Source organism: Paroedura picta, chromosome 2 (assembly GCF_049243985.1).
Source record: "Paroedura picta isolate Pp20150507F chromosome 2, Ppicta_v3.0, whole genome shotgun sequence".
In the NCBI taxonomy this organism is placed as follows: domain Eukaryota; kingdom Metazoa; phylum Chordata; class Lepidosauria; order Squamata; family Gekkonidae; genus Paroedura; species Paroedura picta.
Genome location: NC_135370.1, coordinates 85,096,956 through 85,109,427, shown reverse-complemented (window position 1 = coordinate 85,109,427; position 12,472 = coordinate 85,096,956). Strand labels below are relative to the sequence as shown.

Sequence of the window (12,472 nt, the reverse complement as noted above, 5' to 3'; positions counted from 1 at the left end):
ACTTGCTTTGTCATCCAAGGCAAGCAAGAATCAATCCAAGCAGAGTCATTTTTGTAAAATTAAGAAATGGGTGGGTTTGTCCCTCTTCCTAGTCAGCATTTAACAAATACAGCATGTATGAGTGAGGAAGTCAGCTAGTTAAAAAAGATTGTGGGCTAGGAACTTGTGTGGACTTTGCTGCAAACTTAAAAACTAAAATAAGCCCAACAGAAAGGCAGTTCTAGGTTCGGGTATGTTCATACATCTCTTTACTTAGTCTGGATCCTATTTTCCTCAGTTACTTCAGTGAACTATTTCACATCAGTAGTATCTACACACTCCTTCCATTTAGCTTCTCTCATTTTCCCCCTGGCTTGTTTCCGATATACACCTCATGCTGAGATAAGCATTGTGGCTGTCCCCTGAATAAGGAATTACAGGAGTAGCTGTGTCGGTTTGGGGGAAGGCATACTGTACACGACTCCTTCTGTTTAGGATGACAGGATTTCTGCCAAATCCTAGAGCTGGCCCTGCAGCCACTGAGTTCCCAGAAAATGACACAGTTTTCTCCAACAGCAAACTGCCACTAGCCAAGCGCAAAGGCAGCTCTTGTGGTGTACAAGAGCAATCCGCACAGGGCAATGGCATGGTCTGACAGAAGCCACATACACTACTGTGTCATTGGAATCAAATGCAACCATCTGCCAAAGATCCAGCTGAACTGTTGCTCCATGATTATTGCTATTACACAACACCAGCTGCGGGAATCCGTGTGTCGGTCCAACATTATGAAGCATGAAAATGCCCTTGATGTTCAATATACTGTCTTTCTTCACTGATATTCATGGGACTATTTAAGGCAAAACAACACTTTAACTGACTTCAACTTTGTTTTTAATTTTAATAAAATATTTATACCATGTCTCTTGCTTCAAGGCTGCTTATAGGTAATAATTAAAACAAATTAAAAATAGGTACAATTTTAAAAACTCAAAACATCCCCCAAAGATGCTTGCTGTTCATGTGCTGTCAAAAGAGAGGGCAAACAAACAACCTTATAGTACCTTTTGAACTTCAAAAAAGGGGCTCCTCTCACCTCTTCAGGGAATACTCCCCACCGAGTGGGGGCCACAGAGGAAAAGACTCTGACTGATGCCAGGTGGGCCACTATGAAGGAACAACCAATTGGAGCAGCTGGAAGACTGTAGCTGACACAACTATATGGAAGGAGAGGGTCCTTCAGAAATCTGGGGCCCTAGCCAAGAAGAGCTTTAAAGGTCAGAAACAAACTGGCAGCCAATATAGCTGTTTCAAAATCAGCAACATATGTCCCCATCAGCTGGCCCTTGATAATAATCAAGCTGCCACATTCTAAGCCAGCTGCAATTTCCAGGTTATCTTCAAAGTCAGCCCAAAGTAGAGTGCATTACAGCAACCCAGTCATGAGGTTACAAAAGCATGGATCAGCATCACCAGGTCAGCTTAGTCTAAAGAAAAGAGTTGGTGAACCACATGCAACAGAGAGAAGGAGCGCTTGGTCATGAAGCCAATCTGCTTTTCAAATAGCAAAGTGAGGTCCATGAACACACCTGAAATCTTAACTTGCAAATGCCAAATTGATTCTATCAAGGACAACTGAATCCAGTCCCTCGAGAACAGGGGTAGTCAACCTGTGGTCCTCTAGATGTCCATGGACTACAAATGCAGATTGGCTTCATGCTGGCATGGGCTCATGGGAATTGTAGTCCATGGACATCTGGAGGACCACAGGTTGACTACCCCTGATCTAGAACATCAGCCTTCCCCAACAGTAACACCTCTATGTTGGCCTGGATTCACCTTCAGCTTGCTCTGCCTTAGCCCCTTGGCCTCAAAGCATCAATTCAGAAGCTAGACAGGTGCATCTGGTGGCTGGAATAATGAAATATTAGGGTTGTGGGTTATTTGTGTTTCGGACAATCTCATTCAACAGCCTGAATGTATACAGAGGGGGATCACAAGAGCTAGGCTGAGGGAAGTCCAATTACCCCCCTCCCTATTTGTAGCTCTGGGTTTCTAGTTCATCTCACTCCACCACAGGCTTGGGCTTCCTCCCTTCCTCAATGCTGGCCCCCTAGTTACCCCCTCCTCCACCACCAGCTAGGCTCCACCTTCCCCCCCCCCTGCGCCATTACCAGCTCCAGGTTTCTTCCCTTCCCTCACCCACTGATGGCCATTGGCACTGGTTGAAGTAGCACCAGTCTTCCCTGCTAGATGGCGCCAGATCATCTCAGTCAATTTGCACCTGGGGAGAAGAGTAATCTCATGAGCAGGAAGGATCCAACCCCTGGGCTGAAGATTTCTGTAAATTACCCCTGTAAATTACAGTACATACCGCCTCACATAGCTGCCCCTCTGGTACTGGTAGCTAAAAGGCAGGATTTTAGTATATATATTTGTGTTCTAAAAATAAATGTACACCGACAGCATGGAAATATACTATGTGATGCATCACACAATAGTGGAGTACCTGGCACAAAGCAGCCTGAAGAGGAAACAGTTCCCTCTTACCTGAAAAACCCTCCCCATAGTCTTACAGCCCTTTGAGAGCTAGCTTGGTGGTTAAGAGTGGTAGCCTCTAATCTAATCGGGTTTGCTTCCCCACTCCTCCTCCACATGCAGCCAGCTGGGTGACTTTGGGCCAGAGTCTGTTTTCACAGAACTCTCTCAGCTCCTCCTACCTCACAGGGTGCCTGTTGTGGGTAGAGGAAAGGGAAGGCGATTGTAAGCCACTTTGAGACTCCTTCAGATAGTGAAAGGGCAGCGCACAAAAAAGCCAGCTAATTCTGCAAGGCATAGAAGGAGCCTAGCAGTGTCTCTTCACCCACTGCCCAAGTAACTTGGAAAGCGCTCACAGACACAGGAGGGATTCTCCTCGTCCTGACAGACAACAGTAGGGAAGCTGGCCTGATCAAGGTATCCCCGGGGCCAGCCAGGAAACCCCGGCAGCCCCACAAGCCCCAGTACCCCCCCCCCCAGTCTTTCAGTCTCACGTGCTCTCCTGGCCCGTGGGCCAGACGATGAGGCTTGGGGAAAGCCCAGGGCAAATAAACAAGTCTGCTCCATCTGGTGCCAAAGTCTTTCTAAGGCTGCTTTCTAAGGAACGACAGGCACACCGGAATCCCGCTGTTTGCGAAGACCCGCCCGCCTCCAGGGCACCCGGGGAGATCGCGCAGGAGAACAGCCTCACTCGCCAGCCACACGCAGCCCTCTCCCCTCCCGCCGTTGCCCTGGGGCCCAAGTCTGCCCGCCTGACCGGCTAATGCGGACCCCCCAACCCCGAAGCGGGAACGTCTCGTGCCGAGGGAGGGCCGTGAATGACCCTCAGCCTTTCTGTCAAAGGAGCCTGCCAAGTGTGTGGCGGGAGGCGAGGCGGAGGGCCTCCACTTCAGCAAGAGGCCAACGGGCCACACCCATCCGCCCGCGGGGGCGGGGAGTTCTCCTCCCCAGGACGAAAAGCAAGACGGACAACAAGCCGTCCGTCCCGGGGGAACGGAACTCCGGAGGAAATCAGCAAAGCAGAAGCCCCCCCCCCCCCCCATGCATTTGGGCACAGAATTCCCTCTGGGCCGTGAAACGTTCAGCCCCACTCGGCGCTCGCTTAATCCGAAAGAAGCCGCGCGAAAGGCAACGCGACCGGCCGTCCAGCAAGCCTGCCTAGGACTCCACGCCCTACTCGGGTGTAAACCCAGAGCTTTTAACAAAACATGCCTAGGAAAACCTTTGCGGAGCGAGGCTGAACCCCTCTGCGCACTTCCCGTGCGCTGCACCCCGTGTGGTTTTCGCGCCCGCAAGCGCATACAGCATCGGGCTGCCCGTGTGCTTCGCAGTGCGTGCCAAACCCAGAACAGTTGCTTTTCCTCCCGAGACTGAGGCTGCTCTTCCGTAGAGCCCCCTCTCCTCCTCCCTCCCTCCCTCGCGCCCCCAGGGGTTTGGCGAGCAGCTACTGCGACCTCGCTCGCCAGAGCTATATCGGGCAAGTTTTCGCGTGACAGCAGCCGAGCCCGACTCCATCCAGTAAGCTCCAGGCGGAAGGATGGCGATGCCTTCCTCGCGAAACGAAAACCGCCCCGCCAAGAAGAGCGAGCGCCGGAGCAGCAGCAGCAGCAGCAGGAGGGAACTGCGCTGCATAACTGAGCCCCGGCGGCGCTTCTGCGGCTCGCCCGGGGCAAAGGCGGGTCTCTCCACCGGCGTTCGTGATGCTTGCCGCGGATGCATCGCCGAGACGCCGGACAGCGTCCCAACTAGCGTCCCGCCGTTCTCGCCCAAGCACACCCCGCAAGCTCCGACTTCACTGGAGCGGTCGGGAACGGGGCAAAACAGAAGTCGCCGGCGGCGACAGGCATTTGACAGCCGGCGTCCTCCCACCAGGGGACTGGGGCCAAACCCCCAAACTTGACTGGGCTGAACTCCAGCACCACCAGTTGCGCTTCCCAACCCACACCGCAAAGCAACAGCTGGAGGGAGGAGGGGCAGGGACCCTTCGTCGCGTCAAACTCTCGAGCAGAACTCTCGGAGCAAGAGTCCGCCAAAAGCGCAATGCGAGGCCGGAGACGCGGAGGCCAAAAAACAGATACCTGACGCTCAGCCGCTGCGCTTCGACTCCGCTCCCAACCTCTCTGGCTGCCTGGAACCAGCGCTCTGCAACCCGAACTCGCCAGCTGCCAGTCAGCGCGGCACACACGAGAATCGCGAAGGTCTCGCCGAACGCGGGTTTCCTGAGCCAACTGCGACGCCGTACCTCTTGGAGCGTACTACTCCGGGTCTTCGGGGAGGATGACAGGAAAGAGAGAAAGGGTCACGCGATCTCCCGACCTGGCACCACCTGGAGTTCCCTAGAGTGGAGGACACGATCGTCGCGGTCCGTTAGGCCAGGCCTAAAAGGGGCTTCAGAGGGCGCAGCGAGGCCGCCCCTATTTTGTGTAATAGGCGCGCCCGAAGCCGAGGGGGCGTGGCGGTGGCAAAGCGTGGAACGGCAGCCCCGCTTGAGGTAGGGGGAAGCGTGTCGCGAGCGGCGCGGCTACGGGTACGTTGGCTGAGCAAGTTCTCTCTTTCCTGGGGGAAGGGGCTTTGTGCCGCGCGCCGTTGCTATCCCGGGGGGGGGGGATGATGCCGGTGGAAGAGCGGCGGAGGGAGCCTCTGCGGAAACTACCGGCCCTTTCCTGGTCGCGCTGCTTCTCTGCAGTCGGGGAGCGCAGCCAAGCCGTTTCCACGGCAGCAGAATAAACGGGTTTCGATAAAGGGTGGCTTCTCTTTCCCCAATTCTTAGTCCCCCGCCCTTTCTCCTGCGAGGAGGGGACGGTGGTGCACGTCGGCAATCCCATCAGCAACGGATGAGTGGCAGACGGGGCTCATTCGGCACACATTGGATAATTAGGTCTTTAGGTCTTTTTGCTGCTGGATTTTCCTGTGCGGAACAGGAAAATCGGCTTCTAAAGTGCACTAAAAGTGTGTTATCCTACGGGCTCAGGACGCGAAAGGCCTGATCGGATAAAATACAGGAGAAACTGCTATGTAGGCTGCCTTGAGCTTGTTCGGGGAAAGATTTTTTAAAAACCGCAACCATTCTTATTAAATCTGCTATTTCTTCTGACTTTAAAGTTTTATAGGATTACAACCTGTTGTTCTAATTCGTTGTTTTAGTAACCCTGAGGGATAAGATAAGCCTGAGAAACTGACTTCTTAAAGGCCATCCAGAGACTTTCATTCCTGAGCAGGATATGTGTGGAGGTGGAGTCGTAAATAATGCCTCATGCTTAACGATCAGGTCTTTCTCTCAAGCAAAATACACACAACATTTCAAATGATACAGGTAGGCCCCTGAGTGTTGGTCATTAAGCTTAAGTCTGTCTGCCCTGGAAAGCTTTCCGTAATTGACGTAGAAGTCCAAGTAATTTCTCTGAGCCAAGTACTAACCAGGTGTGCATGCACTTAGTTTAAAGCAGTCTACAGTTATAGATAGATTCAAATGGGTAGTCATGTTGGTCTGAAGTAGCACAACAAAAATAGAGTCCAACATGCACTCAAAATCTCACACCTTGAATAAATCTTTGTGGGTCTTAAAGGTGCTATTGGACTCAATTTTTGTTGTACAGTTATAGATGTTCAGGCCATTCTGATGTTCAGAATAAATATCTTTTAAGCCCAAGGGCTGCAGAAATAGGGGCCTGATCCAGCCAAAGGCAATTATTTTTACACCAAACTGTAGAGTTCAATCTTTATACAGCTGTCGCTGTATAAACATAAAAAGCTAAGGCCTGAGTGGGCGGAGAGTGGGCAGGGCCAGTCCAATTGGGCCCTCACCAGGACAGACCAAAGTTCCAGCCAGCTGGGAGGCGTGAAGCCAAAGTTCTGACAGGGCCCGCCCACCCAGGGGCAATCTGGAGACATTGCTGCCAGTCTGCCCCTCACCACCACAGGGAGAGGAGGTCAGTAGGGCTGCCAGGGGGGATGAGAACAGGCTTGTACAGGCTGCGCCAGCCCTTTTTGCCCCAAGGCTGTCCTGACTGTCATGTCCAACTGTAACTTTGCCTCAGAACCCTGACAGAGCTGGCAGGAGGCTGCAGAGTGTTCTCTCTCCCCCCTCCCTTCAGGACTGTTGCAAAGGAGCTTTTAACAGCCCCTGGCCGGCATTTCCAAGAGCAACGCAGTGGAACCTGAGGGCATGGGAGTGGGCATTTTTTTTGAGGGGGGGGCTTTCCCCTTCTGCCAAACAGTTGGCTGACAGGGAGGCCACAGAAAAGCCCCTTCTCACTTAAAATACTGCTCTGACTGCGGGTTAGCCAAGCCATGTCTCTTTCTTCTATGCAACACTCTGCAGATTTGAGGCCACTGCACAGCATTATTCTGCAGGCGAAACTGGATGTTGTTGTGGAGGTTCTTTTGTCTCCTTTTTCATCTGCACAACAACCCTGTGCAGTAGGCCTCAAGTCTTTCAATTTAACAACAACCTGTGTGGGAGGCCTTAAATGTTTCTTCTCTATCACAACTCAGTCCAAAGTAGCCCTTTCTGTCTGGGGAGCTGATCTTTATACTCTGCAGATGACCTGTAATTCCAGGAGTCCTCCTGGCCGCAACTGGATGTTGGCTACCCTGGGTTGGAAATATTCCTGGAGGTTTGGTGGTGGGACTTCAAAATCGTACAATGCCTCAGAGTCCAGCCATTTTTGCCTCCAGTTGGGAGGGAGTGGTGCAGGTGTGTCCCTCCTGGACTATGGGCTATGGCCAGCCCTTACCAGCAACTGTTTTTATTCTGGGGTGCAGACAGGCAGACCAGCATCAGTCCTGTGAGTCTGGAAAGTGCAGGAAGGTCTAAATAAAGAATATTGATAGCCTGAAACTGTGAACAGTGAACGGCTATAGAGATATGGGAATCAAAGTTACTTTTTCAACTTTGGCCTGGCAAATAAAAAATCAGTTTAAAAAACCTTACTAAGGTCAAGACTGCTGTGCACAGAGAGACTTCCTTTTAGGGTTGTCAGCTTCCATGTGAGGCTCTCTACCCCACCTCCCTCATGGGGAGTCTGTTATGGGGAGAGGAAGGGAAGACGATTGGAAAATGCTTTGAGACACCTGAGGCCTGCTGGGTCACTGCGGCCCACTCCCAGTTCTCTCAGACCTCTCACAGCCCCACACTCTTCACAGGTTGTCTATTGTGGGGAGACAAAGGGAAAAGGTGTTTGTAAACCGCTTTGAGGCTCCTTTGGGTAGTAAACAACAGGGTACAAAAATCCAGTTCTTCTAAGGAGCAACCATGAAAGTAGCATGTGGGCACATAATATTTTATTAACAGTGATAAAATGGAGACAGAACGAAGACGACGAAAAAGACGAAGAAGAAGAAGATTCTTATATGCCGCTTTTCTCTACCCGAAGGAGGCTCAAAGCAGCTTACAGTCACCTTCCCATTCCTCTCCCCACAACAGACACCCTGTGGGGTGGGTGAGGCTGAGAGAGCCCTGATATCACTGCCTGGTCAGAACAGTTTTATCAGTGCCGTGGCGAGCCCAAGGTCACCCAGCTGGTTGGATGTGGGGGAGCGCAGAATCGAACCCAGCATGCCAGATTAGAAGTCCACACTCCTAACCACTACACCAAACTGCCTCTCTACAGGGTGGACATCTGTGTACTGTGACTACCCTATGTGTATTAGGGCAGGGGGACATTTCGGTGTCTGTGGCCTAATTCACACAAGAAAGGAAATGACGCAGAACCGAGAGGAATCAGTTGCCATGTAATCTTCCCCTAAGAAGAGTATCCAGTCTGATTTTCCCTTCACATATCTGAAGACACGGCTCTGGAAAGCTCATCTGTAACCACTATGCCACAATTCCCAAGGGTCAGTCCTCTCCCACACTCAACGAACATTCCACACCACAGGTTCTTGACACCATATGTCCACATCCATACCCTCATTTGCCACCAGAACCTCCCACACAACACACACATTCAACCCCATGCCCTTACCGACTGGACAACTCCTCCCCTTCCTCTTCCCACTGCCAAGCTCTAGCGCCCGTTGTATTCTTGGATACAATGGGCTTTGCCCCTAGTGTTAGAATAAAGCATGTATTTTAAGATATGTAAATGCCCAGGGTGGGGAGGGAGAGGAAAAATTCAGGGGGAGAAAACATGTTGGGGGTGTTTTTTCTGAGGTTTTTTTCTGATGGAAAAAATGGAAATTTGGAAGAGTACTAAAAATCTTATGAAATATTTTCTCTTTTAGAATGAAGTGCTTTTAAAGACAATACATGCCAACTCTGTGAAACATATACCCGCGGATTGCACGATGAGTAGCTTATTGCCCTACCTTGCCGACGGGGGTGGGGGAGATAAGGAGAGTGGCAGAAAATGCATCAAAGCCTCACAAAGTTTAACCGAGAACTAAGATCTTCCTTAGGTCATTTGCGGTCCGGACCTAGCATATCTGAGGGACTGCCTCTCCGAATATACTCCCCGAAGAGCACTGAGCTCCATCATGTCCAACAGGCTAGTGACCCCTGGCCCAAAAGAGGCTCACCCGGAATTGACCAGTGCCAGGGTCTTCCCAGTCTTGGCCCCACCTGGTGAAATGAGCTCCCAGAGGAGATACAGGCCCTGTCCGACCTCACTGTTCCTCAGGGCCAGGAGTTCCCCCCCCCCCAATGCACTGCAGATTGAACGAGTGTTGGATCAAACTTGGGAATGGAAAAATACTGACTGCTGTTCTGTGATTGTTTGTAAGTTTTAAGTAATTTAATTTTATTTATTATATTTTTGGTTTTAAACTGTTGTATACCGCCCCAAGATGGCTCTGCCAAGAGGGATGGTTCTACAAATCCAATAAACCAAATCCTGAACCAGTAGCCACTGAAGGTAGAAGACAGTATCTGCCTGTATCTATATCTAACTGTTCAGATATTATTACTGATACCTAAAAATTTCTATTTCTTGTGAGTTCAGTTTAAAATGTTACTCATGGATTATTATGTTTTCCACAAAGCTTTTTTCTGTTTAACTCCTATTTTTTTCTGCTTTTCAGATAACAAAAAATTAAAGTACATATGCCAAAGTTTTCTCTGTACTGCTGGGTATATGTGTAGTTTTGCTTATAGAAAATTAAGGAACTTATAACTTAAATTCTGTAAATGTGTCAAATACTGCAATTTTAGATACTAACCAAGTTACAAATGATGCTTCTATATTGTTAAAGTAGTAAAATTAGTTGAGGTTTGATAGGACAGTACTTATTGCATATATTTCTTTTTGTTTGTTTGTTTTGTTTTGTTTTAACCAAAATTTCCCTCCTCCACACAAGAAAGGGGAAGGAGTTTTTCCCTCTCATCGTTTTAGGATTTCCTTTGAATTAGTGTTTAGCCCTGGTTTGTGCATACCAAAAACAGATTTAGATAAAGTTTCCCAACATGTTGCCCGTGCCTGCCATGGTGCTCGCCAAGTGTGTTTAGAAATTGTGCAGGTCCTAGTGGGACTTTTGCCAAGTAAGGCTTCTGATCAGCCACTGGACATTTGATTGGCCATGCAGATTTTTTAAAATGCTGTTTCAGAAACATCTGTCAACCCAGCACAGGGATCTTTATTGTGTGACTGAAGGTAATCTGTGGCATCCTTTTTGTAGCTGATCCCACCTCCAGTGACAGCTGTTTTGTGGCAGCACCCACCACACTGTGTCAGAACTCCAAAGGTATCCACAGGCTCAATAAAGTTTGGGATCCTTGGATTCATCAGATCACATGCTTTTTGCTTAACTGCCTTGTTTTTCATATTTCCCTAGCTGTTGGGATAAAATGATTATACCTGTGAAGTGCTTAAAAAAGGTAAAGGTATCCCCTGTGCAAGCACCGGGTCATGTCTGACCCTTGGGGTGACGCCCTCTAGCATTTTCATGGCAGACTCCATACGGGGTGGTTTGCCAGTGCCTTCCCCAGTCATTACCGTTTACCCCCCAGCAAGCTGGATACTCATTTTACCGACCTCAGAAGGATGGAAGGCTGAGTCAACCTTGAGCCGGCTGCTGGGATTGAACTCCCAGCCTCATGGGCAGAGCTTTCAGACTGCATGTCTGCTGCCTTACCACTCTGCGCCACAAGAGGCTCTTTACTTGTGGTAAAATAGATTCATAGCTGTGCTGGTCTGAAGTAGCACAATAAAATCAGAATCCAGTAGCACCTTTAAGACCAACAAAGATTTATTCAAGGCGTGAGAATTCGAGTGCAAGCACTCTTCGTCAGACTATGAACTGACCATCATAACAATAGGAACATATAAGCTGTGACACAGTTTAATAATGTAACAGGATTAACTTTTACTTATATATTCCTCCTGTTATGATGGTCAGTTCTTAGTTTGACCAAGAGTGCTTGCGCTCGAAAGTTCACGCCTTGAATAAATCTTTGTTGGTCTTAAAGGTGCTACTGGACTCTGATTTTATTCTGGCAAAATAGTTGGAAACAAATGAGACGCATACCTTGGCCTTCTACAAGCAGAATACACAGAAGGATAGGCATCTTCTTTTTATACTTTTGTGTTTTAATAGCTGTTTTAAGATACGTAACTGTAAAAATTTTGCTGCAGGAAAAACGTAGGGCTCATTCACAAAAAAAGTCTGTGTAGACTGCAGTGCTGATACCTGTGGGAGCTTGGTGGGTTAATGGTGTGCCTGGCATTCTGATTGTTTTATTAAAAGTGGGACAAATATTTATTCCACCTTCTGGAAGCAGAGGAGCATTTAAGGCAGCTCAGTCACATTTAATGTAAAATCAGCATAAAGTCATGGCGGTAATGAAAAGATAGAATCAATCCTAGAGTTGCATACACAACTCCGAATGGGATTAAAATAGAATTCACTGATGTCCTTCAAATTGTTTTCTGAAATAAAATTACTTTACTTAGACGTCTTCAACGAAAAAGGGTTGTTAGGAAGGTCTCTTTTGGTAGAGAGTTCCACAGTGGAGGCCGGTCACTGAAAAGGCCTTGCTTTTTTCTGCTACCTTTCAAGATTCATTAGAATTTCAGTTGTGGTTCTCAGTATGTGTGGGGAGGGCCGTTCTCTTTTATGTGCTGACATCATGCTCCTCAATAAATAAATACTAGATTTCAAATTATGATTAAACAAGGATTTCTTCCTTAGAGTTGGGTAAATTATAGTTCTGTAAGAAATATCCGTTGGTTAGTGTCTGACGTTGCTTGATGCAGAAGACTGAATTGTTAAGCAAATTCCATACTACATTTGAAATAAATATGAAAATCAGGCAAACTTATTTATTTGTTATTTTGATTTATATCATGTCACTCCAAAGACTCATGGCGGGTCCCACGAAACCTATTTATTTATGTATTTATTTATTTATTCATTCAATTTGTATCCCGCCACTCCCCAATGGGCTCGTGGAGGGTAACAGTCTTAAAACCCCATTAAAACACCCCCATTAAAAGTCTTAAAAACCCATAACATGGGAGATAATCTCCCAACCCCGTCCCAACTAGAGGCATACTTCCCCGTCCCAACTAGAGGCATTGAGAGCATGGGGCGGCATGATGTCCACAGGCCCACAACCTCCCTTCTCCGAGGGGGGGGGAGAGCCGATCTCCTCTGCTGGTCCCAGCCTCAACCATAAACCCCAGCGGAAGAGCTCCATTTTGCAGGCCCTGCGTAAAGATGTCAAATCCCGCAGGGCCCGCAGCTCACCCGGGAGCTCATTCCACCAGGTAGGGGCCAGGACCGAAAAGACCCTGGCCCTGGTCGAGGCTAGGCGTGCTTCCCTGGGGCCAGGAACGACCAATAAGTTTTCCCCCGCAGAGCATAAGGCCCTGCGGGGAACATAAGGCAGTAGGCGGTCCCGCAGGTATGTGAGGCCCAACCCACGTATAGCCTTGAAGGTTAAAACCAAATCCTTGAACTGAATCTGGGCAGCAATGGGTAACGAGTGCAGCTGCCTCAGCACAGGCTGGATGTGGGC

At 49.0% G+C, this 12,472-nt stretch overlaps 2 protein-coding genes across 15 annotated transcripts in view; one reads left to right on the top strand and one right to left on the bottom strand.

Annotated features, from left to right (window-relative positions):
* Positions 1-4,831, bottom strand: part of LOC143829878 (tetraspanin-4) — a 724,382-nt gene extending 719,551 nt beyond the window's left edge. Inside the window, exon 1 of one of the 6 annotated variants that reach the window (XM_077321421.1) lies at positions 4,596-4,831. The gene's annotated coding sequence lies outside the window, so the exon portion shown is untranslated. The remainder of the gene's footprint in view (positions 1-4,595) is intronic. The other 5 variants (XM_077321433.1, XM_077321425.1, XM_077321431.1 and 2 more) reach the window with 5 other exon arrangements.
* The window catches only part of LOC143829876 (uncharacterized), a 35,359-nt gene continuing 26,509 nt past the window's right edge, over positions 3,623-12,472 (top strand). For 5 of the 9 annotated variants that reach the window (XM_077321418.1, XM_077321413.1, XM_077321417.1 and 2 more), the window contains exons 1-2: positions 3,623-5,008; positions 5,662-5,830. In XM_077321418.1, coding sequence (XP_077177533.1) covers positions 4,218-5,008; positions 5,662-5,677 — 807 coding nt within the window. In that variant the 5' untranslated portion in view covers positions 3,623-4,217 and the 3' untranslated portion in view covers positions 5,678-5,830. Of the gene's footprint in view, positions 5,045-5,661; positions 5,831-8,742; positions 11,302-12,472 lie in introns of those variants that run through there. The other 4 variants (XM_077321412.1, XM_077321411.1, XR_013228267.1 and 1 more) reach the window with 4 other exon arrangements.